This window comes from Atractosteus spatula, chromosome 17 (assembly GCF_055471065.1).
Source record: "Atractosteus spatula isolate fAtrSpa1 chromosome 17, fAtrSpa1.hap1, whole genome shotgun sequence".
Taxonomy (NCBI): domain Eukaryota; kingdom Metazoa; phylum Chordata; class Actinopteri; order Semionotiformes; family Lepisosteidae; genus Atractosteus; species Atractosteus spatula.
In genome coordinates, this window is record NC_142722.1 from 16,973,449 (window position 1) to 16,998,670 (window position 25,222).

Here is a 25,222-nt window from a genome sequence, read left to right on the forward strand (position 1 = left end):
TGTGTCAGAGCCGTCACAATCACCTACAACACATACTTCTTACACACCCAAGGAGCACTCAGTAAATCTGATGTGCTTTTGCGGTTTCGATTATCCAGAGCTGTTTTTGACATATTCGGTATTTTGTGTGTGACCCAGGGTGAATAGCGGCCTGTTATGCCAAATCCACTAGATGGCGCTACCTCTTAGCTGGCGGCTCCTGTCAGGTGAGTTCAGCGTTCTGCGCATGGGCAGTAGGGACTCAGAAGCAGTGAGTTACCGTTAAAAGACCCCGAAATTACTAGGGAGTTGTAACGGTAAATACGGTGTTGTTGCCCTATTTACCCCCTAAATGAGTATAAAGGGGCACTTCATAGGATTGAGACAAGAGTAGCGAGATGGATATTAGATTTTAACGGAGTACACTGAGGCGGTAGCCAGTTTTTAGACAACTACTCGGGCTGGGGATATCTGTTTATTGATTTGTAAGTAATGGGTTTCACATGCTCCTTGTATTTTCTGTTCCTTCGTTCTTTACAGAGATTTATGTTTAGCACCGTTTGTTAAGTGTACGCAATTGTAAGTATGATACTAATTATGGTCGTAATGTAGTTCTCAGGGAGGGCTGAGAGGTGACCCGCGCAGCCTGGGAGCGGCTTATTTCTGCCCGCGCTGCGTGGTGAGTTGTTTGAACTTCAACTGTGATGTAATTTATTTATTTTTTTGTTGTTCAGTGTAGATGCGTTTCTGTAATGGTCAGATGGAATGTAAAAAACTGTAAAACTAAACATGTTTTCTTTGTTTTCCCCTCTGCGTGAAAGAACCACTGCCGTATTGTGTGTATATAAAAATATTGTTATATGTCATTTCTTTTGTTATTTTATTTTTGTTTTTTAAACTAAGAACAGATCAGACCACATACTCACCTAGAAATAAAGAACCCCAAAATTATATTGGTGTCCTGTGCTGATTATTCTTTGCCAGGCTACACAATTTTGGTACCAGGAGTGGGGTTTCTGATAGTCTGGGGGTTCTGACTCTCACAGTAAAGCGGTGGTGCATAAAATACGGTAGTGGTGAAGACAGCTGTCCAAGGAGGCTGATAACGGACGGAGAAGGCCAGGTCCAGAGGTCCAGTGGCCAGTGTGCTGGGAACCAGACGACACCAACGGCCAGTGGAGGACGTCTTCTTGTCTCTTCAGACTCATCTGCTGAACTGTGGTATTCCAAGATTGATGTTTGCACAGAGACTGTGTTTGTGAACAGTTCCCAAAATGTCAGGTGATGACAGGGATGATGGTGCAGCAGTTGATGGTCGTGTAGTTACGGAGAATGGTAATGGTGACAACCTCCATGACTTGAGGTCTCAAGTAGAAGACCTAGTTAGAAAATATGACCAAGCCATGGCCACTATTGCTGCACTGGGTCCTGAACCAAAACGTTCATATGTGTATGTACCTAGAGAACGTAATGTACAGCCTTTTAGTGGTGATATAACTAAAGATGGTTGCTCCGTTGACGAGTTTATCGAAGAAGTTGAACGAGTAATCAGAGCCAGGGAACAGACTCCTGCTGAGCAGTATGACCTTGTGTTATCATTGTTGAAGGGTCCGGCCCTAGAAGAAGTACGTTTACGTATGGGTGGTGAATCTAGACAGGTCAGTGATATATTCAGTTACCTCAGACATGCTTTCAGGGAGAAGCGCAGTGTTTCCCAACTGTTGCAAGCCTTTTATGGCTGTAAGCAAAGGGAGGGGGAAGATCTTTGCAATTACTCTCATTCTCTCTCTCGCATGCTCGGCGCTGTGTTAAAGGTATCGCCTGATGTAGTGTCGGATGAGAAGCGAGCTATCCGAGATCAGTTCATAGAGGGGGTTAGGGATTTATCTCTATCGCCCAGGACGCTGCAACACTGCTGCTGATGCCCTCTCTAGGCAGCCATTTGCAGGGGAGCCTGAACCTGACCCTGATGATGTCGAATATGATGATTGTGTGGCTATCTGTAATGTTGTCAGCAGAGGCACACCCCTGGAGCCAGATTTGGTGGCAGCCGGTATGAAATGCTGCAAAATAAGACAGATCCGTGTTTTGGAAGCGGGAGTGGATTGTGATAACTTGAACAAGTCACAGAGTAACACCCAAACTTTCCCAGGGTATACAAAGAAGGAGCTCCGTCGGTTTCAAGATGCTGATCCCTCTCTCAGTGCTTTCCGGATGTTCTGGAATAAGTAGAGAAAACCAGGGAATAAGGAGAGATCAAAGTTGCCTAAATCTACCTTGTCTTTGTTGAAACAGTGGCACCGGGTGCGAGAGCTTGATGGGCTATTGTACAGGGTGATCGAAGATCCTCATGTTGGTGAATGTTTCCAACTCCTCCTGCCTGATTGTATGAAAGATCAAATATTGGAAAGTGTACATGACCAGATGGGTCATCAAGGAATTGAACGCACTCAGAATCTGTTGAGACAGAGATGCTTTTGGGTGGGCATGTATAATGATGTGGAACAGTGGGTCAAGAAGTGTCAATGGTGTATCCTGACCAAAATGCCACAGCCAAAAATCCAGGCACCCATCAAACCATTTATAGCTACTAGGCCTTTAGAGGTTGTCGCTGTCGACTACACGGTCCTCGAGCCAGCCTCTGATGGGCGGGAGAACGTGTTGGTAGTTACTGACGTGTTTACCAAGTTTACACAGGCTTTCCCGACTCGTGATCAGAAGGCAGACACTACAGCAAAAGTCCTCCTGAAAGAATGGTTTATGAAATTTGTATGCCCTGAAAGGTTGCATCGTGACCAGGGAAAAACCTTTGAGAGTCAGGTAGTTGCAGAGCTGTGTAAACTTTACGGAGTGAAGAAAACACGCACCAGTCCTTTCCATCCTCAAGGAAACCCACACTGTGAACGGTTCAACAGGACCCTACATGACCTTTTACGCACGTTGCCTCCTGAGAAGAAGCGCCGTTGGCCAGAACATCTGCCGGAGTTAGTCTATGCCTACAATGTGACACCTCACGCTAGTACGGGATATTCGCCTTACTTCCTTCTGTACGGAGTGCATCCTCACTTACCTGTTGATGCGTTACTGGGCCAGGAGGAGGTGCTGGATAAAAGACATGATTGGCTGGTGGTCCACCAGGAACGGTTGAACGAAGCACATGCCCGAGCTAAAGAGTACGCAGAACAAAAAGCTGCGGAAAGAGTTGCACTGCAAGAAGACAAAGTGTTCTTTCCCCCAGTCAGTGTAGGTCAGCTGGTTTATCTGAGACACAGACCGTTGGGCAGAAATAAGATACAGGATGCTTGGGGACCTACTGTGTATAGGGTGGTAGAGGTGCAGGGTACGACACACGCAGTGGAACCATTGGAAGGTGGTCCTATAAAGCGGGTACACAGGGTTAATTTAAGGCCATGTGTGGGCCCTGTCCCAGCCCCCAGGTGTGTTAGAAACCAGTCCCCCACAGGAACGTCTGTTAGTACCCTTTCAGAGTCTCCGCCAGAGTTTGTAGTGTTGGAGGAGGTTTCGCTTCCAAGATTAACTCGGGAGGTGTTCCCTGAGTCATTAGATGTTGCTAGTGATGAGGATCTCTGTGGTAGTGAATCAGAAGTGTTCTCTGAGCCTCTTAGGTTTGAACCTGCTCCTGAATCTACAGGTGCTGTGCAGGTTAGGACTGAGGCTGACACCGAGCCTTCTAGGGCTGAGCCTACTACCAGCTTCTCTCCTTGTGACCGTGTAGTAAATGTACCTACTCCTGTTCCACGCAGAAGTCGTAGGGCCAATGCTGGGGTGCACACTAATCCTTTTCATGAACCCAAGTCTGTCTGTAATGCGATCTCCTTAACTCCAGAAGTCTTTTCCCAGATGATGGCAAACTTAAGTGCTGTCCTTTTTAGGGAGGCAGTCAAGGGGGTGAAGGGTTGATAGGCACCGGGACGTTGACTATGCAGCAGGGAAGCCTGGCAAAGAATAATCAGCACAGGACACCAATATAATTTTGGGGTTCTTTATTTCTAGGTGAGTATGTGGTCTGATCTGTGCTCCTTGGGTGTGTAAGAAGTATGTGTTGTAGGTGATTGTGACGGCTCTGACACACTGCGGCGTACAAGCTGAGTACGAGCCTGCTCATGCAGAGGGGGAGCGTTCCCGCTGACGGCCAGCTGCTGTCGGCTCCCGAGCAAAGAGGTATGAGCCTTGAATGAGCCCTTCTCCCCTCTTCTCCCTCCGCCGCACAGAGCACAGCAAAGCAGGCAACGCCCGCAGGGAGCCAGCGCAAGAGAGGCCCCCCCCAGGCAGAGAACAGCGAGGAGGAGGAGGAGCCGCAGCCCAAGAAGACGAAGGTGACCGGCTCGGCACCTGCGGTGAATCAGAAGAGTGGGAGAGTGACGGAGCTCAGGGCGCAGACAGCGGAGGGCAGCGTGGTGGTGGAGGGAGTGTACTGCGCTCTTCCCCGACTCTGCTCACACCCCCTTGCTCCGCAGACACGCGCCCCCCTGTGGCCAACAGGCAAACAACCACGACCCAGGATTCCTTTGAACTAAAATAAACCCTGTGCATCACAAAGGCTGGGGAAATTGGGTACATTTACAAACAGAGAGAAGGACTGCATGGATAGTAGCAATAATTGCATTTATATAGCGATTTACATGTTTCCAGGAAACCCACTTTATCACCCACTGAAGTGCTGCACCTTCTTGGGTGATGCCTCTCGCCCTTTTTCAACACTATGCGGCAGATCAGGTAGAGATATGAGAACTCCCTTCTGTGGCATTAAGGGGGTGTTTTAAGACTAAAGACTAAATTAAGAACACAAGATGACAGACTTTGGGCAAAGGAGCCCAGTCGTTGTTTGGTTTTAACTGGACTTTTGCTTAGTTTTCACCTGTGTCTTTTGAGGTGTGTTTCACTGTTCATTCTGATGGATTTATGGAAATGGTTGAAAGCCAGAGTGAAATTTAGCTAGGACATCACGGGTAGCATCCCTGCTTTTAAGCACAGTGCCTCTGCATCTTTAATGACCAGCTCGTCGGGATGTCTGCTTAATATCTCATCTGAACGATGGACTTTCCTGCAGCGCGGTGTGCTTAACCAATGGAAATGTTAAAGGCGTCGCAGTTGGACCTTGAATAATGATAATATTATATCAACGTGGGGAAGGTGAGGGCCTGAGGTTTCTGCACATCCCTAAGCTCCCCTGTCTGTTCTGGTGGCGGGTGTTGTACTGGACTGCCCCTTCTCCGGAGTCACGTGCGATGTGCTGTCCTTGAATCTGCAGAGCGCTGGGAAGCAGATGCCTGGCTCCAGACGGAGGACACTCCCTCCTGCTGAGAGCACGGAGGAGGAGGAGGAGGAGGAAGAAGAGAAAAGGCCAAGCTCTGGCAAAAACAGGCTGGCGGCTGCAATTGCGCCCCAGGTGTTCAGAGCAGCGGCCGAGCCAAGCGCTCGGAGAGCCCAGAGCAGTGTGGTGGTGGAGGTACGCTGATCCCCCGACGGGGCGCGGTTCCGAAAAGCCCTCTAGGCGGTAGCCTCCTTCCCCCAGCACAGACAGGCGGCGGTGTCTGGTCTCAGTCGCTGCAGCAGAGCCTGGCGTGTGGCTCGTCCTGCAGCCCTCTCTCTGGCAGGCAAGGCCCGCAATTCTGCAGTTCTGTGGGTCTCAAGCTGACGTCATGCGATACTGGAAACGTGGACGCGCTATCGCAGTTTTTTAGCCAAGATTGGCAATGATGTCGGTAGCTAAAACATTTCTGTTACAGCTTGGTGCACCTGACACTTTCCGTGTCTAGAGGTGATGACATTTTATAGCTTTGCTTCGCAAATTTTCCTTTGTGATGATGACTCCTTATGATGAACCACTGCCTTTTGCCAAAATGATGTACTATACAGCAGTAAAAAAAACATAAAGCCAGAAAGAAAAGATCTAGTTGGCTGTGGCAATTGTTTTGGGGAGCAAAACATCCCAAATACTACACATCCGGCACTACACATGCATCCGGCGCCCTGATAAATTATCTAGATATGATAAAGGTTCTTGGTATTCATACATCTGAGTATCCAGATTGTGGTGTATTTAGATAAAGAATTTGATGAATTCTTTGTGCTGGTGAGAGAACGCCAGCTTTCGCTTTCTCTAGCACGCGGTGTCCTATCCGAGCTCTGAGCTCTTGGTTATTTAATTGAACCTGAAGTTTAAACTAATTGAAGCTTTTGATGCATTTCTGTTCTTGAACGTCGGAAGATGGTAAGAACAAAAACAAAAGTAACTTGAAACCTGTACCCATTTGGAGTGCATTTAAAGGCATTTTTTAGCCCTCCTCTCCTCGTAGTCGACAGGATCTGATGAACCAAATTATTACCTTCACTTAGGGTTCAGTTAAGCAGCTGGAGAGCTCATCTGGAGTGGAAACCTGGAGGCTCTGGGGCTACGGTGGGGAAAGATTTGCTCTGGCGTTTGAGACATCAGCTAGTGGTTTCATTTCCAGAGCCAGACCCTGCTGTGCTTAATGCCAGGCTTGTCTCTTGTGTTGGCAGATCACGGACAGCAATGAAGAGGAAGAAGAAGCAGGAGTGGATCTCAAGGCAGCAAAGAAAGGTGAGCAGCTCTAGAGAGCTGTAGGAATCCACAGGAGGAATGTTAAGACACTGCAGCCCAGCCAGTGGGAGAGCCTGGCCAGAGTGACTCAGACCAGTAAACCTTTGCTTTAACTGAACATTAGATAGTGTAACATGTTCTTGTACAGCATACTTTTAAATAGATTTAAAAGCCATGAATGGCAATGGAGCAGGTAAAGGGTGGGCAAATTGCTCATGGTGGGTCTTGTTTGTGTTTCAGATGCTTTAACAATTTTTTTTAATACTCGTACGTTTTAAAAAGTAAATTCTAAAATAATGCTAACCATGTAAAAAAATAATCTGTAAGATGCATACATAATAAAACAAGGTAAAAATAAATACTACATAGATTTAAAATTCAGGAATACCAATGGAGCCCTAATGACAATAATAAACTTTATTTTATATCACTCCCTTACAATTGGCTTGTCAAAGCGCTTTACAGAAAAACAATGAGAGGAAAAGCAGAATTACACAAGCTACAATGAGGGATTAGAATACAGCAAAGGGGCACACAGAGCCTAGTTAAATAAAAGCCCTTCTACATCAGTTGCTTACACGGGTGTTAGTTGCGTGTTGTATATGTATTTTTTGTCATAGCATATTTTGAGAAAAAAATGAAAAAAAAACATTCATGATTAAGCAGACATTTGGCAATAACAGACACCTCTTCTCATTTATTAGCCCACTGAGCTGAGGGTGTACTGTAATATAAGAATTCTGCCTCCACTGCGGCATCCTCGTTTGGACCGTGCGTGATTGTGCTCGCAGAGGTGAAGGGCGCGAGTCATTGCAGGGTCGCTCTTTCAGGCCGCCTACAGTGTCCCCTTTGTCTGCTGATAGAGGCTTACTAGTGGAAGTGAAGGTGAACAAGGAGTGGTTCACCGGCCGCGTCTCGTCTGTGCAAGCTGGCAAGCAGGGCGTTCTCTGGAAAGTGAAGTTTGACTACGTGCCCACTGCCATCACCCCTCGTAGCAGGTGGTAAGTATCCTTTTCCCTTCGGGAAGGCTTTCCCGAGTTCCTTACAATATGGTTGGAGTAAACCAGCAGGTAGACGGATAACGGTGTTGGATTGCCATCTCCGATTTCAGGGATTTCTTCAAGGTTTTTCTGCAGAGCACTGGTTCACAGTAGGGGAAATGGTAAAAAATGACCTGTTCCGAGGTTAACCCTGAAATATTTGAACCCTGCTGCGGAACGTTTTGGAGGCCACGCACACAAAGCAATGCATTGTCACTTCACACAAATAGAAGCAGCAGGCAATGGTGTGGAGTTTATTCTCATGGCACACTTTCTTTGACCTTTTTGCACATTTGGGCAAGAGCTTCTTTGAATAATTGAATTCTTTCCATTTCTATAAAATAGTCATGCTGGTTACATTAATCAAGGTCTTTTTGACAAGGGTAATGTAAGCAACACAGTGCTTTCTGTAATATGTCCATAACAATTACTAATCCAGTTGGAAAGGTTTTAGAATAACCTGATATTCTAGTTTTCTGTGGTGTACAGATGAGCTGTACGTGAAAAGTGATTTAAACATGCTGCCATGTTGAGGCTAGATATGCAACCACGATCCTGAGGATAGGCAACGCTGATCTAGCTGATCCTGCTCGCCAGGCGTTGATCGGCAACCCTGAGCCTGCTCACTAGGAATTGTCTAAGGCAAGGTGCAATTGGTGGACAGACAATTTTCAATAAAACGGAACGTGTCTTGGCGGCAGCAACAGCACAACTGTCTTGAATGTACTTGAGCTGCCTGCCTTCCAAAGCGGGGTATGAAATAGCCAAAGAAAAGAAGTGGTTACCAGTCCTCCAGAGCCCAGGGATGTTGTCCGTGATGCTGCTGCCCTTCTCACGGTCTTGCTGGCAGGGTGCTGAAGGGCAGTGATGATGTGCGGCTGATGCGTCCTCCAACGCCCGAGTCCCAGAGTCCCAACACCTTGGAGGACATGGAGAAGGAGGAAGGAGCCCCCACCCGAATGGAGCCCGACACCACCCAGCCCACGGCCAGCCGGGAAGTCATCGAGAGCCTGGTTGTGAGGATGAGGTAGGCCAGGGGCTGAGTAACGGGCTGCGGAGAGGGTATCCGACCGATCCCGGGGCTTCCGGACCTCTGTGGCATCCTCCCCTTTTCTAACCACTTTATCATCAGGGTCACAGGGCAGCTGGGGCCTATTTTGGCAGGCAGCAGGCAAAAGGTAGGGTACAGTCTGGACCCAGTCCATCGCAGGACACACACAGACACACACTCACACCAGGGCCAGTTGACCTACCAGTATGTCTCTGGACTGCGGGAGGAAAACCATGCAAACACTGGGAGAACATACAAACTCCACGCAGACAGCACTGTAGGAATTAAACCGGGGCAGCAATGCTAATGATAACCACGGAACAAGTAAAGGTTTATTCCATTCTTTACTTGTTCCATTGCAGCCTAAGCATGCTGTTGTAGCACCCTACTTGAAAGAATGATAACCATGCTGCCCCTTCAGCGGTTTTTTATTCCTTTTATCCCCATCCGATTTGGAAGTGCCAGTAGTAATTTCTGCACTGTGCAGGACCCATGAGGAAGGACACGCTTGTTCCTCTGACGCGCTCGTCCCTCGAGCGGGCCACCTTGTGGCACGAGGCACAGGGCCTTAAGGGAGAGGGCTAGTGCACATTGCCTCCCTGACTAACATCACCGCCGGCTTGCAGCTTCCCATCGCTGGAGGCGCTGATCCGCGGAGAGATTCTTCTCCGCCTCACCACGACGCCTGAATCGTCTGCACTCGGAGCATCTCTCTGTACCGGTTCAGCTGTGCAGGAGTGTCTGGCTCCCGTATATATAGAGATGTACAGGGCGATTGCAAAGTTAGTTCGCCTCTTCAAACACAGTTACCCTGCAGACTGTTCTGTGAAGCCTTGGTATTTCATACACCTACAAATGAGACCACTGGGGACTCGTGTTCTCAGGTAATCCACATTTTTTCAATGGACAAGTGAAAAGTGCTCTGATTATTCCAAGTTCGGAGAACCAAGTGTTTATGTACTTTTCCTTCAGTCTTCTCCATAGCATATTAATATCTTTCCTGTACTTTAAAGATTCTTATGGTTGCAGACACAATTCTGTAACATATTTCCCTTTGCCTTAATCCTTCCAGGATGTTGCTACGGTACTTTTTCCCTCCGGATTTCCAGATCCCTAAGGATGATGTCAACACCATGACTGCAGAGGAGCTGGTGGCTTTCCCAATGGTAGGGAGCACTCTGGGATTGAGCAGAGAGCCTGCTGACACGAGGCTGCCGTTAGATAACCATTCATCAACAGGGCATGGGGGGACGTCCAGGGTTCACCAGGGAACACTGGAAGACAGCATTGTTGGTTATATAATTGACTAGCGGTTATTACACCTTCTTACATATTCTAAATATGAAAACTCTAGAAAGTTGAATTTAACACATAAATATTTGTGTTTGTGAGGAAATTGTAAGCATAAGTTAGATATTATATCTTAATACGCGACGGTCTCGGGTGGGGCAGCTGGGCTGACGCCTGCGCCGTGCCCTGCCTCCACAGAAGGAGTATTTCCAGCAGTACGAGCTGGGGCTGCAGACGCTGTGCAATTCCTACCAGAGCCACGCAGACGCGCGGGCCCGGGCCGTGGTGGAGAAGAGCAACAGCGCCGAAGCCAGGCTCCGCGAGACGGAGGAGAAGCTGCAGAAACTGCGCACCAACATCGTGGCTCTGCTGCAGAAAGTGCAGGAGGTGAGAGCAGCGCTGCAGCCAGGGCTGGGCTCCCACGCGCTGTTCACTCGCTGCCTGGACACGGGACAGCTCGTAAGAATTATCAGGCCACTGCTGGGAAAGTGGCACCCACTGTATCCAAGGTTTAGACCTATTCAGTTGGCGTGAAGCACCTTGGATATATCTTTCAGGCTGTCCAGCTGAATTACCTTGCTGGGGCAAATGCTACTGCTTTTAAAGTAAATAATAGTTTTATTTTCTTTGTTCATCGAATGTTGTTAGCAAGCACACGTTTCTGAAATCCCTAAAGGGTATTTTCTCCCTTTACGAGACGCACCAGACTGTACTCTTGACTGTCAGATCCGATACTTTTGTTTGGAAGTGACTCTTTTCACTTCACATTACGAATTCAAATGTAGATTTTCAGCAGTTCCGCTATAATTTTTGGCTGCATTGTGCCGAATAGCAGGCACCACAGCTTTGGCTTAATTTAATCCTCTACCTTGCGGGACATCGATATCAACACGGATGATGAGCTGGACGCCTACATTGAAGATCTGCTTACTAAGGGAGATTAAGAGACGCCTACTTCTTACGTCAGCCAAAGGGACTGATCACAGACAGCATAGCTGGCTTGGGCCCGTTCACCCTGTTCCACTTCCTGGAGTCGTCTGTTCTTCTCTTACATTGTTCTGCATTCCTAGAGACCAAGGCGTTTGTGGGCAGTGGCACTGGAGGGTCCAGGAGAAGGGGGCATCGCAGTGGTGGGTCAGTGGCTGGTTGCAGCAGCACTTTGGAAGCAAAGGAGCAGAAAGACTGCTTTTTTTTTTGCAGAAGCTCTCTCCTGCAGGGAACAGGGCTGGCACCACCCTCCCTGTGTGGGCAGTGCTCACCAACCCACCCCGAGCCTGAAAGCGAATCTGCTTTCGCTAATCTGTGGCTAAGCGGGGATGGAGGAATAACGCTAAATGGCATTAATTGTACCAAGGTAACAAAAACTACACTGCATTCAACTTTTAAGGACAGCCAATTGAAAGGGCAGAGGAGGCTGGAGGATGCTGTTTGGTTGTGGACCAAAGTAGCCTACGGAGATTGAGCTGAGCTGGGAGAACCGTCTTCTGCTTCCAAAGAAACTAAGATACCTTGCCTGGATGGCTGTGGTGTTCTCCTGGACCCAGGGAAAATGTGACTTTTACAGCTGAGCTCCAGTCTGTTAACATATTTCTGTTGGACGACTGTTTATGAAAAGCGCATCACCTTCCCCACGGTTTTTAAATTCCTAATTTTTAGTTATCACAGTTCAAAATTTCTACATTTTACCTAAAATAACGTAAGCTTTCTTTGGACTGTTTGTTGTTGTCTGTGACAACTTCACGTCAGGTCTTGCTCAGACTAAAGCTAAACCAGTAATGACCATTGTCAGAAAGTCACTATCGCACTCCCATTGTTGCATCTGCTGTTAAAAAAACAGATTTTCAAAGTAAGGTAAGACTGCTTTGTATATACCACAGGGTTTTTAAATAGCCATACAAAAACAGAGCAGGTAATAACTGCGAACTAATCATTCTGGATTTTTTCCAACTGTAGCTGATTTCAAGGATGTTAGCCATCATAGTCTACTGTGATGATGTGCATAAGATAACAGGGTTTCTTTGAGGCTGTCGTCTTGTGAAATACCATCTGTACTCTGATTTTTATTCTTGATGCAGTCACCTGTTCTCCAAATTAAATCCAAACTTTTAACTAAATGCAGGGTGCAATTTCCCGCTGGTTTTTTGACTGCTGTTTTCCGTTTGTCAGAAGCTTTTACTCCTCACTGCGGAAAGCAGCCTTCGATCTAGATGGGGAAATGTCTGTGAACAGGTGGATTGAAGTCTGGGTTTAATACAGGAAACTTCTACACAGTTTTGTGCTATAAATCCACTTGCAGATGAAAGGATCATTGTTAGTTTCCCAGCTTTAAATTATAGTTTTTCTAGCTACGTTTGAGCCCAGCAGGATCAGATTTTGCTCTTTTGGGGTCTGTTAAAGGCACAAGAAATAGTGCCACAATTGTTCCCTTAACAAGATTAGAGCATGTATATGAATAGGTCAGGAAATAATACTATCTGTAAAGTGTAAACTGTATAACTAGTGTTAACAGTCCATCTTTGTTGTTGCCTGTTCTCAGTTTTGATTACAGCCTGTTAACCGTTGTAATCCAGCCTGATTGACCCATATACGTTTCTTGGGTTCTGTGATTTGCAGCCTGAACAGTCTGCCTGCTGGGATCTGTTAACTGTCCATGTTCATGTTGAGAGGACAGTTCAACACCTTCAAAAGAAATACAGTTTATCAACCAAAAGTGTGGGCTACCTCCACAGGGATGCCCTCAAGCCAAAGTGTTTACTGGATTATCAGTATAATGTTTTTATTTCAGTCCAATCTGATTAATACACCAAATTCCAACTCATGGTTGTGTTCAACACATTGAAGGAGGATCATTTCAATTTCAGATTACCCAGAAACAGGCTAATGTGCGTACAGTTCAGTATACAATTTTTTCTGATCCTCTGCCTTCTCTGAAACAACAGGTTTTGGTTTTTTTAGAATTATTTTAACAATGTTAAAGAAGAAATAAGTGGTTTATTAAAAATGGTGGATTGATTTTTTTGAGATACTGTGATGGACAGATTATTGGAAACACTGAGCTGTAAAAGTTAAAACCCTAAACCTAAAAACTCTAAGGAGGGAGAATCAGTTTCATGTGTGATTTCTTAGTGTTTCAGTATAACAGCTCACCTGGCTTCACTTTTAAAAATTAAATATGTTCATTGTTTTATGATTTTCCTTAAAAAGACAACTCTGTACATTCTGAGAAGACATTTTATTGGATAAAAATAGGCTTTAGTTTTTATGAGAAAGGAAAGGTGACTGCCAGAGCACCAGAGGTATTTTAGACAGCTTCAGGGTTGGCAGGAACCTGTTTCTGTTTTACAAGTGATTATGCATCTTACAAATCTTAATTACAGCTCTGAAAACAAAAGCAGAGGGCATGTGTCCTGCGCAAGGTAGTCTTTACATTTTCAGTAATTCTGTTTCTGGATATGAAATGCACATGGAAAACTACTGTAGAAGGAACAGAAAGGAGCTTCTATCCATGTGCAAACATGTTCCAGACATGGAATGTACTGAAGTTGAGAACATAACTCAATTTAGAATGATTATTAAAGGGATGACAACAAAAAAACATTTAACAACATAAAATAAATATGGTGAAACAGTTCAAATGTGCATGAAAAAAAGTTCAGAGGCACAGGTATTTCTATTATTTGATGCAAGCATTTTAAAGTATAGGGTGACAATTCCAAAAGACACGGCACGAGAGAATAAGAATTTATTGTTAATACACATTCATATCGGTTCTTCATGTGCTTTATTCAAAACTTCATGTCACCAGTAAACATCACAAGCACTACGCAGACTGCTTGTACACAACACAAGGACTTGTGCTAGTGGCTTTGTTTACTGAACACAATCATTGTGAACCCACTTCACCCACCCCCCACTCCCCCAGAAAGTTCCACGAGTATCTTCCGTATACCTCCTCATTTTTTAGCCCTGCTGAAACTGCACACAGCAGCCTGCGGCAGCTGGAGATTAATTCAGAAAGCACTAGTATGCTTACACTGTAACTTGTTCCAAAATACAAGTAGTTGGTTAATAGTTATTTGTTCTTGTACCACTATGGTTACAAGGGTTGTGATGCACTGCTTTCCTTTCTAGATTTCATAGTTGCTAGAGTCCCAGCTGCCTGAAGTTATGTTTTCAGGCAGTGCTGCCAAGCACTCTATCGTCATGAATTTGGGTTGAGATAGTGGCTGTTTTCACGAGAACATTACATTTATTCCAGAGGCTCTTGAGGCCCTGGAGACTGGGACCCATAGGTGGGGTAGGCGATTGTCCTCTGATCGCTTACCAAATTGTTATAAAATAATCATTTTCCCACCCACGGTCGGGCCTGTTAAGTTACATAACTTGAGTACATACGTGGGATAAAGTTAAGGAACACCAATAACACAGAGCTTACACTCAGAGACAGACTTTAACAGGACATCACAGTCTAATACCAATACCAGCTTCATAAGAAAAGGCACCGAGGTGGAAGGTCCCGACTTCATTATTTATACGCAAAGGCGCTTGAGGAAAGACAAAAAAAATCAGAAATGTCAAACTTTCTCTACTCCACTACAAACAAAATAATTTAGACATGTTCTTCTATTGAGCACCCTGATTCATTTTAAAAAGTACAAGAAAGAGGCTGCTGAAATGAGACTAGCAGAATTGATGACCTGTTCCTTAAATTACAGACCTGTCTCTTAGTTTTACTTGAGTGCTGTAATACTTGCATTCCACCACAAGAGGGAAGCATTGGTTATTTTTGGTTACAATCAAATAACAGTTCTTGAATACTGCACTTCAAACTCAGGTTAAAGCTCTGCGTTGTATAAATATGGCACTTCACTACACGTATCAGACTGCTGTTGAAAGAGGGTTTTTTTTCTACACCCACTCCCCTTGTCTCTATAACTCCAAAAGATCTAGAATCGTCGCACCAGTACAATTACCTGGGTTTACAAAGCAAACCCTTTTTTTCCCCAGAGCATGTTTTACTTCCCCTCTGCCCTGGGAATGAAGCAATTCTGATTATTTAAAGGCCGGTTTAGGTTAAGCAGCCAAAAGACTCCTGTGCTTCACAGTCGACAAACAAAAACAATAAATATGCGGCTAAGATCACGTAGGATTCAACTGACGATAATTCAGAGAAAAATGAAAAAAGGTGCAAAGATGTAGGTACCTGAGTAGTAACCACTCTTAAGTATTGTTTAAGACTTCCAGCGCTTAAATATTCATAACTAAGTAGGAAACAAAATACTCATCTTTATTGGTGTGTCACAGAGAAAGCAAGCAGGCAGGTACAACTGTAGAATGAACTACTGGTACCTCACAGCTGACACTTTCCTAACTAAAACATGTTCAACGTGCAGTAAATGCAGCCTCTGAGAAAACAAATTTGTCAATGAGACCTCTCTGAGTTTACTGAACAGTGCTACCCTAGTGTAGCAGGACCCCTCAGGCCTGCTTCAGAGTGCCTGCCCGATCCAAGAAGCATCCCCCCGCGCTGGCCCTTCACGAGGAAAACCTATTGAGTTACCCTGCACCCTGGTATAGCTGTGTTCTTGGCAATGGACTGAAGATAAAACACTGGTGTTTGCAAAAGTCCCAGCTGAAGGGCTGGTCGCCAAAACCTAACACTTCGAGACAGAAGCCAGAAATCAAACCGTGTTACTTGGTTTCCTGTTTTCCACAGAACTGTTACAATAAGGTCTCAAACACCAAAGCCTTGAACTTCAGCCCAGTAATTTGTAAACCCATTTTACCAAAAGTAATACCTGGGGTTGAAGTTTCAGAAGCGAACATCCAGACGCCCAGGCAGGCCACGCCCCTGAAGCTAGCTCTGACTCGGGGGCTCTGTGCATGTGAAGTTCAGGGGGACCTTGGCCTGGATTTCCTCCACCTGCGTCTGCACTGCCTGCACCCACCGCGCCAGGTCTGCCTGCAGGGCCTGCGCCCCCTCCGCCAGCTGCTCCTGCCGGCTCGCCACCTCCGCCAGGAGCTGCCGGTTCTTCCTGGCCCTCCGAAGCCCCTCGCAATCCGTCTCCGCGTCCCGCGGGGCCGCGCGCTTGCCCTGCATGTACCCCTCGAACTCCTCAGCGCTCAGGTTCAGGGCCGGGCCGTCCAGCTTCTCGATGAAGGCCACAGCGCAGCACTGCCGGGAGAGCAGAGACCTGGCTTCAGTTTTAAACAGTTTCTGGGTGAACAGACAGGACGCGACATAGACATATGATACACAAGATGATAAAAGGAACGTCAAATGGTTAATTTTTACAGGACTTGCTTACAGTACACATGTGGTTCATTAATTTTTAGTTTCTTCTTGCATATACAGTCTCGTGAAAAGCATTCACCCCTTCCTGCATTTTCTTCCTATGGAATATTGACAGTGCTTCATGTGGGTCCTAATGATGTATACAGACAGTCTGAGTGAACAAATAACACCAACATTTGGTACTTGTTTCATTAATTTCAGGAACAGTCATCCAACTTCTAGTGTCCCTGTGTGTAAAAGTCCCCCCTAGTTCAATCAATTCAACTAAAAGGCATAACTAAGGCGGTCTGTGTGAATACTTGATTAAGTAACCGGGGCTTATTTGCATCAGCCCTGCTCGGTGTAAAAGAAACTCAGCTGTTCATCATCGTCATCGTCACCAGTGAAGCCCCACCCATACAGACCCTCAGAGCCACGCCACGCCCCGTTCAAAAGAGATTCCTGAAGGTCGTCGCGGGAGTGCGCCAGTCTGGGGACGCTCTGGGGAAGCTCTGGGCCGCAGAGGCCCGCGGTCCCGCAGCTGGACTCACCAGGTTGGTGAAATAGTAGCCGGACGCCCCGGCCATGAGGCTGTGCGGCAGGCCGAAGCGGGTGATGTACTGCGTGTTGGAGTGCAGCCGGGGCGGGCTGGCCTTCAGCACCACCAGGATCATGCCGGACAGAAGTCGTCGGCGCTCGCCGGCTCCGAGCTTCTGGAGGCCAGCACCCGGAAGACACTCTGGTTGCACTTGGAGACGCAGGCCAGCTTGTCCTGCGGCGCTCGCCGGGCGTCCATCTCGATTATCGCTGCCGAGAGCAGGGGGCGAAATGCCTTCATCGTACGGCCACTGGGGTTCGGGAAGTTTCAGAATCTCTCTTCATCCACTAATGTTCTAATCGCTGCTTCCAATTCCGAGTCACAGGAGGAGCTGGAGTCTATTCCAGCAAGGAACAGGCACAGGGCAAGATACAGCCTGGACCGGACACGCACATACTCACAACTGGGCCAGCATTCCCAGAAGCCCGTTAACCTGCCAGTATGTCTTTGGACTGTGGAAGGAAACTGGAGCACCCAGAGGAAACCTAAGAGAGCATGGGCAGGCACTCCACACAGACAGCACCCCAGGCCTGTAATTGAACCCAGGGCCCCAGCATTGTGACGCAGCAATGCTGACCATTGGTAGAGTATAAGAGTGGCTAACTAGCTACAGCCCCATGTAGGACAGTGACAGCTACTCAAAGTGTTGACAAGACAGGTGATCCTGGTGTTCAGGACTATTACACATTCAAGGCATAGATACATTTGAAGGCGTTCCAGGAAGTGAGTTTAATCAGAACTCTTGAGCACAGATCGCTTATGTGCTCAATGAAAAGTCATGCTCAGTGGCCTGGCCAGACATGATGCCCTGATCCTGTCTGACACTGGTAGAGAGCCACTGGGGTCACTGGGTTCCATGAATGTGCAGGCCTTCAAGTGGTCGTCTATCAAAGACTATTATACAAAGCTGTCTGGTTTTGTGTGCACTTTACCCTGTTGTTCTGTAAAAATAAATTCAAAATAGCACAATGGAACGTACCAGCTGAACAAAATAATTAAAAAAGCCTAAGATATCGAACGGAGATGGTGAGGACAGAACAGCATAAGGCATAGCATCTACATACATTTCAGTGCACAACAACAGAGCCATATTCTGTTATTAATCAGTGAGAAATTAAAAGTTACCTTCTTAAAAAAAAACTCACCTGTGATGGCAGGCAGGAGGGCGTCACTGTTGACCTCTAACCTCTCCTCTTTAATGGGAACATGAAGCATCTGAGGGGTCACCCAGCTGAGAGATCTGTGGAAATAGCAGTGGCAAAGATCAGCTTAGTAACTAGTTAGGCAGTGTAGATGTAATAGTAAAAGGCTGCTTCAGACATTCCTAAACCTAATACAGAAGGAAAGACCTCTGTCCAATTATAGTCCACTTCATTAGAAAAACTCATGTGGTGATTTTCTGGACTCTGGGCCTAACCTTCAGTGGTTTAGCAGGTATGCAATCTGAGATACAAATTTTGTTTTAACCCACATGGCTTAAGGAATGATATCTTGCCTTCCTACACCCTGTAAGCCTGAATGAGATTTTGACTTTAAGGAATAATTTCAGCCTATTTGTGTAAATTTCCTCCAGAGGATTAGCTGTCCGCTTGGTGATGTATTCTGGGATTTTCAGCATCTGTTATGAACAACAGCCTATAAAAGGATGACTGTTACTGAGCTGTACTCAGCGGGCTTCCAGGTCTGTGGTCCGAGTCTCACCGGATCCTCCTCTGCAGGGCCAGGTCTTTCTGCTCATCGTCAGAGCTGTCGTGGCAGAACACCCACTTGTGCAGACGCGTCATGATCAGCTTTTCAATGTGCTCCATCATCTGCACCGTCTGCTCCTCGGAGAGGCCTGCAGGACAGAGGGGGGGCAGCAGCTCGAGCCCGAGGGAATCCCACACCCTTCCTCCAGCTCACTGCATGTGCACAACCAAGCCACAGCCAAGCGCTCTTTCAGGCGTGCAACAGGCATTCCTCTCACACGTATCGGTTCTGTGCTCCACAGAACCTTTGGGTTCAATCGGTCAGTCTCTCTCTATGGGTACAGGCAACACGGCAGACTAGAACAGCACGAAAAAGACTTCTATCCCTTTCTTGACCAGAACAAATCCCAGATCTCAACTGTACCGAAAACTGTGTAACAAACTGTTTCAGCAAAGGTCTGGATCCAACACATCCAGCCCAATTTGCTGCAAAATCTGGCCCTTGTGTCACTACGCTACTGACAATCAACCAAACAAGACAGTTTATACATAAGGCCATTCAGTCCCGTCAGACACACAGCACATGAGACCATTCAGTTGTTCTTTAGTTAAATAATGGGGGCCAACCATAAGATACACAAGTTCATACAAAATTGTATTATACACCTCCAACTGCTTTTTACTCACTGCTGAAGTGTCCGGCGATACTCTGATAAAAATCCTGCACCAGATCCCACTGTTTCTGTACCAGCAGATCCTACAAAGAGACAGACGGGGGATCAGCCAATGCCAAGTTCTTCCAGGTTCTAAGCTCTTCATCTCAGTGACACTAGAAAGAGGTCTGCTGCCTCACCTTCTCAGAGAAGCAGTGTGAGAGGGCACTGGACAAAGCGTTAGCAGACCTGGGGCACAGTGGGCTAGAGGAGGAAGGAGAGAGTGGGGAGGGTGAGAGGTGGCAGGAGACAGGCTGTGAGTGACAGGCAGTCTGGGAGCAGAAATACAGATGGGAGACTGGCAGAGACGTGGACAGAGACAGGTAGTCGGTGAGAGGGGCTATTACATGGTAGGCCTCCATGGTGTTGACAAAGGCCGTGCAGCGCGACTACAGGCTCTGGGAGAACGGCTTGCACAGCAGCTTGAGGAAATTAGTAAAGTCTCCAGGCTGGAGGCTCTGAAACGCCTTTAGGGCAGCAGACTGGCTCTCTGTGGGCTCTGGGGACAGAGAGGAGACAGATATTAGTAAAACCAAAAACCCTGCAAGGGGATGAAGGAGCTTGACTGGTAAAGCCCAGGCTCAGAGAGCCGCCCATTGATAAAAACAGAACAGCACAACTGACACTCACTTCAGAGCCAAACTAGATTTCACAGGAAATCTGTGAAACAAACACTGTCCTTAGTTTACTAGTCAGGTGATGGGTGAATTTAAAAGCCTGTGGCTCATTTTGAGAAAATGACGCCTTTGTGTTTTGAGCTATGTAGAGGACCATCTCACCGTTGGGTTTCTTTGGAGAGGAAGAAGGGCCCCAGAAAAGCCTCTTCATGGTGTTGACTCGTCGCCCCTTTTCTGTGCTCTTCTTCTCCTCGAACTTGGAGAAGGTGATGGCTGAGCCCCCTTCCACACCGGGGCTAGGGCTGTGGACACAAAACAGCAACCCCACACACGCTTAGCCATCGCAGAGCGAAGATCTACACACCCCAGGGCACACCGGCCACGGGAAGTCAGAAAGCAACGAGCGCATCCTGTAAAGTACTGGCAAGATCTAGGCAGGAAACTAATTCAGGGCAAACCAAACCAGCAAAATAAGTATCGGAGAACAAGAAGAAAGGGTGGAAGGTATTTGGAACAGAGAACCTAGCCATATACATGAAACAGATTCCCTGGGATCTTTTAAAAAAGGGTTGAATGAGATGATGTTCAATGCTGTACTAGCAACCAAACAAATGATGAGCCCAATGGTCTCTTTTCACTTGTCACCTTGTACCAAAAGCACATGCTTTCTTCAAATGTACACAGGCTGCGCACTGAAGCTCACATGTACACACAATCAATTAGTGCACACGTGAACCCCAATCTCTCTAATGCACAAGAGATAAATACACTCCTTATAAGAACACGGCACTGGAGGGATACAGAATTATGTCATCTTTCTCCAATACAGGGTTGAGGGGGAGCCGGAGCCTATCCTGTCAAGCAACAAATGCAAGTCAGGTCGCCAGTCCACCACACAGACACAAACACGCACTCACACCAGGGCCCGTTTTCCCAGAAGCCTAGCAGCTTGTCCTAGCAGCAGGTCTTTGGACTGTGGGAGGAAACCGGAGCAGCTGGAGGAAACCCACAAGAACGCAGGCAGGGCAAACTCCACAAAGAAACTCTCCTTGAATCGAACCCAGGGCCCCAGCTCTGCGAGGCAGCAACGCTGACCACTGCACCACCCTGCCGTCCAAACGTACATTCAAGATATATACAAGCTAACAGACGTGCTTGAAAAACACTTGAAAAGGTCAACACAAAAATCTTGTTCTGGGGATAAGTAGGGTCAACACAGGTGGAAAATTAGGAGAGGACAAGTAAGAACTGCTTACACATAAATGTAGCTTATCGCAAAAAAAATATCCCTGTGTTCTCTCCTGTGCCTTAGGTGTTTCCATATCATTTAGAAATGAAAATGTAAGCCAGTGTGGCAAAGTACATGATCACATTTAAACCCAGAGCTGCTGTACTGGTTTCATGGCTCCATGAAACTGATAAAAAATTGCAAAGGTAGCTGCATGCTCTCATCTGGAGGATTTCAGCGTACAAACGCGTACATTTCTTTACTAAAAACCTAGAGGGGAGCAGGGATAATATCAAATATCCAAGACCGTCCAGCTATATATGGGAGAGGCCGTAATAAATATATCTTAACGATGACCCACGTAATAGTTCACTGGACTGAATAATTCAACTATTCTCTATTTCTTCATGCTGTACTAAGAACGGGATCAGCTGGTCTCCAACCTTGTTCCACAGGTTTTTTTGCTGCACTTGAGTGTGCAGCTGGGGATGGTGCCGAGACTGTACCATACCAGTAATACTCAACTTAGTACGCAGCTCTGTAACAAATCTACAAGTTCACTGCGATTGACCTATTTTTCTTTTTTTTTTAAGTGAATGTGAGATGCAATTCCATAGGAAACACTTAAGCTCGGTATTTAACCAACATTTGTACATTCAAAACAATCGCCAAGCCCTGAAGAATGAACAGATCCCACCAAATACCATCTGCACAATTCAGTTAGTCCACATCGTGTGCACATATTGTGCCAAGAATTTGGGAGCAGCTGCAGGTGGTCAACAGCATCACAGCTGAAGAAAAGCAGCATTTTTTTTGATCACGAGCTTTAGAATGTTTTCACAAGAACACAGAAACATGCAAGAAGGACGGTGATACACCACTGAAAGCTTCCTGAAAACGACTCTTTTTGAGTCGTGCGACGCAGTTATTAAAGGCAGGGCTCGGGGACACGGCCCCGGGACGTGTACTCAGGCAGTGCGGTCCGCCGTGGGCCCTACCTGCTGTGCTGCCTGCAGGCCTGCGCCCTGCGAGACCTCTCTCGCCAGCACTTGGAGCAGCAGCCCTGCCACGCGGGGTTGCCATAGTAACCACAGCCATCTTTGCACAGCAGCTCCGACTGGTCCACGTGAATTCCCCTGGGTTCCGCCCACATTCCTCCTGGCCTGGAAACAGGGGTCACGGCTTGTTAATGTCACAGCGAACTGTAGTTTCACAAGTGGCAAGCTTTGTCCTCAGATAAATAAACTGAATTGAATCAAAACTAAAATCCAGAACAAAAACACCAGGTTATGGGTTAAGTAACACATGGGAAGCTTAAATGTTGAGCGTACAGTGTACTATAAGTAGGGCAATACCTAGAGCATTCCTGCGTCACGGGACAGCCTGAAGTCATGCCTTGCTCGCTAGATGCCTCAGATTTACAGGAAGAGAGGACAAGAAATGTAACAATACTCATATAAGGAATCTTTGTAAACCCCATCTTATCCCTTCTGGTTTATCTTTTTGGAATGCAATATTTCAAAATATAAACTGGAAGTTAGTTTGGACAACTCCTGATAGATATTGGGATATTTATTTGATAGGTATTACAAATAAAGTTAGAGATATCGTTTAAAATTGTTCATAAGTTTTATTCAGTTAAATTAGTGCTCTCTAAATTTAAACCTGAGCAGGATGATCTGTGTGTTTTTTGTCGGGCTGAAAGGGAATCTTTTGTGCACTTATTTGTAAGGTGTGTGTTTGTGAAGTTGTTTTGGACGGACTTCCAGAGTTTTGTTTGCAGGCAGTTAAAGGTGTTTTTTAGATTTAAGGATTTTGATATTTTATTGTACTGTTTAATAGAAAATTTGGAAAAAGAGCATTTATTTATAGTCAATTTATTAGTCATTTCACATCCATAAATCAAAATGGTCTAATAATCCCCTTTTTAGTACTTTTGAGGTGGAGCTGAAACACTATTTAAATTCTATACAAAATTTGAGAAATAATAAAGCAAGGAAAACATATGATATATGTAAAAAATACAATTTGATCACACAATTTACTTCATTACCTCTGGCGGTTGAATGTTTTTTTTTCTGTTTGGGTTTTTTTCTATTGTACCTGTTTTTGATCCTCTGGTTGTACTTGTATTTGTAAATTCTTTATAAGTTTAATAAAAAAAATTATGAAAAAATATTTATTACAGGAAAAGCGATGAGTTTTAGAAAAAAAAAACTAAAGCGACTCAAACTCCACCTTGGTGTAGGCCTACTTGCCAATAAATCCCGGATTCGTTTAATCACCAGATTCTAGCAGGTTAAAGATGAACGTCACTCTCTTACAAGTACTTTGAATTTCACAAATTAACCTGCTGCGTCATATTTTTCATAAATCAGTGAAGGAAAGCTGCCCGCACTGATCTCTGAACGCCTTTCCTCCGCACATCAGTGTTGATAAGGGTTTCATCTCTGGATAGTGGCAGCACTCTGGAAACGTGTCAGCAATGCAATTTTCTTAATGCAATAAAAGTCATCAACGAACAAAGACAGCAACGCGTATAATCGTTACTTCAACGAAAATTCCTAAAAGTTCGAAAATCGAAGATATAAAATACTCTTCAAAAAATATATTTTCGTTGTAAATTACCTGCACAAAGCTGAAGCTAAGATTACACCAATCGCCGCCCGTATGCGATCTCGTTGTAGGAGACGAGTTATATACTAGACTAGTTATCTTTATTTAAGTTTTCCATATTTAACTAGTTTTCAAATAGGCTTTATATCCGCCGCCCTAGGCACCGAAAGTGAGTGATGCCCTGTTGTTGTACAATCATTTTTAATAACTTAGAAAATAAAATCGATCAAACCCAGACATTTTCTCCCCCGGATCTCAAATGCAAATTAAAGAGAAAAACAGCCTGTTTTTTCTTGGAGTTTTTTTTTGCTAGATGCATGTCGTCTTTTTTTCCGGCGTTTTACTGCTATCAGCCCAGACAACTTTTGCTCGTTTCCCGGAGTTTCCGCAAATGCCGGTGCGTGATGTCTTGATGTTTACAGAGGCTGTCAGATCCGATTTCCCACCCCACTGTCCCAAACACAGCAAAAAGAGGGTTGAAGGGCAACTCATCGGGCTGGACGGCAGCAGTGCCTACACTTTACTGCAACACCGGTGTATGAACGAAGCTGACAGATAAATCAAGTTCGAGATAAAGTACGATTCACCCTCTTCTGTCTCTTGGTGCTTCGTCCGTAACCCGGAAATGCTACACTAAGCGTCACGAATGATCCGGAAGTGTATGCAAATAGCCGAATTTCAATCAAAGTAGAAGACTTTCAGCTGCCACAGTAGCATATGAGGAGTATAGCAACATTAAGCGAAGTGACAAGCAGCTGAAACACCTGCTTTGTTATTTCTTCATGGTTAACTGTAATTCCTTGAACATTCAGCTAAAATTTGAGAGGGTCCTTTTTTCATTTTAAATCGCCTCCACTAATCTCCACGTTTGACAAATCTAAGATGATTCATTTTTTATGAATTTTACAGCACCTTTCTTCCATTTATACTACTGTAAAAATTGTCATCGCTATATTTTTCCTAGAAATGTTTTTTTTTTTCTGTTCAGTGAAAAGGGTTTTAAGATGCAAGCTTTTAAAGGAGCTGTATCTGAAATGTGTTATTAAATCAAATTATTATATTTAAATTCAATCGTTTTTTTAAACTATAACCAGGGACAAAAACTTTTTTTGCACCACCAAAAGTGGTGAGACATACAATGTTAAGACAGTCAGCCAATAGCAAATCACCCTTCTTCATTCCCTTTTAAGTCTTTATTAATATTTTTGGTCTGGGTGGATCACCTCTAGAAAAACTGCAGTGCAGAATTGGATGGGGAAAATTTGTGCCTCTCCACAGGTGGATGGAATCTATTGCACAGACCCTCAGCTAATAGTAAATCACCTTGTTTTTGGCAGCTAGGTGTCTCTGTCAAAACTGCTGGGGTTTATAGAGCACCTCCTATTCCCAGACTGGGACTGTGCAGCGATGGGCAGGGAGCAGTCTCACTCCCCTCCCAGCCAAACAAAAATGTGTGCCTCTTCAAAAATATTTCAGATCTACTCTACAGATCCTCAGCTAATTTAGTACATCACCATGGTTTTCTCAGATAAGTGTCTCTGC

General features: G+C 45.6%; 1 protein-coding gene and 1 pseudogene across 11 annotated transcripts; one reads left to right on the forward strand and one right to left on the reverse strand.

Annotated features, from left to right (window-relative positions):
* Window positions 1-217: 217 nt before the first annotated feature.
* LOC148819235 (ATPase MORC2A-like) lies at window positions 218-12,060 on the forward strand. Of its 10 annotated transcripts, none has more exons than XM_088935371.1 (7): window positions 218-1,200; window positions 3,873-4,161; window positions 6,505-6,565; window positions 7,429-7,566; window positions 8,456-8,632; window positions 9,729-9,822; window positions 10,145-12,060. In XM_088935371.1, the coding sequence occupies exons 5-7, from the start codon at window positions 8,487-8,489 to the stop codon at window positions 10,478-10,480; spliced, it is 576 nt and encodes a 191-aa protein (XP_088791497.1). In that variant the 5' UTR covers window positions 218-1,200; window positions 3,873-4,161; window positions 6,505-6,565; window positions 7,429-7,566; window positions 8,456-8,486; the 3' UTR covers window positions 10,481-12,060. The 10 variants fall into 10 exon arrangements, with proteins under 10 accessions (XP_088791497.1, XP_088791498.1, XP_088791494.1 ...); XM_088935372.1 differs by having other exon boundaries at window positions 4,049-4,161; XM_088935368.1 differs by lacking the exon at window positions 3,873-4,161 and adding an exon at window positions 4,212-5,133.
* Window positions 12,061-13,159: 1,099 nt separating this feature from the next.
* On the reverse strand, window positions 13,160-24,322 carry LOC148819236 (rab5 GDP/GTP exchange factor-like; annotated as a pseudogene). The gene is made up of 9 exons (XR_016094329.1): window positions 23,693-24,322; window positions 22,063-22,227; window positions 19,999-20,138; window positions 19,567-19,718; window positions 19,194-19,263; window positions 18,520-18,655; window positions 17,964-18,058; window positions 16,772-17,027; window positions 13,160-16,121 (listed from the first exon to the last, which is right to left on the reverse strand). The product of XR_016094329.1 is annotated as a rab5 GDP/GTP exchange factor-like (transcript).
* Between the last annotated feature and the right edge of the window lie 900 nt (window positions 24,323-25,222).

Excerpts from the sequence above, each read along its gene's own strand:
- LOC148819235 (XM_088935366.1), top strand. The coding sequence starts at position 8,487 with ATGCGTCCTCCAACGCCCGAGTCCCAGAGTCCCAACACCTTGGAGGAC. Across the intron at positions 8,633-9,728 it reads AGCCTGGTTGTGAGGATGAG|GATGTTGCTACGGTACTTTT; the intron begins GTAGGCCAGGGG and ends TAATCCTTCCAG. Across the intron at positions 9,823-10,144 it reads AGCTGGTGGCTTTCCCAATG|AAGGAGTATTTCCAGCAGTA; the intron begins GTAGGGAGCACT and ends CTGCCTCCACAG.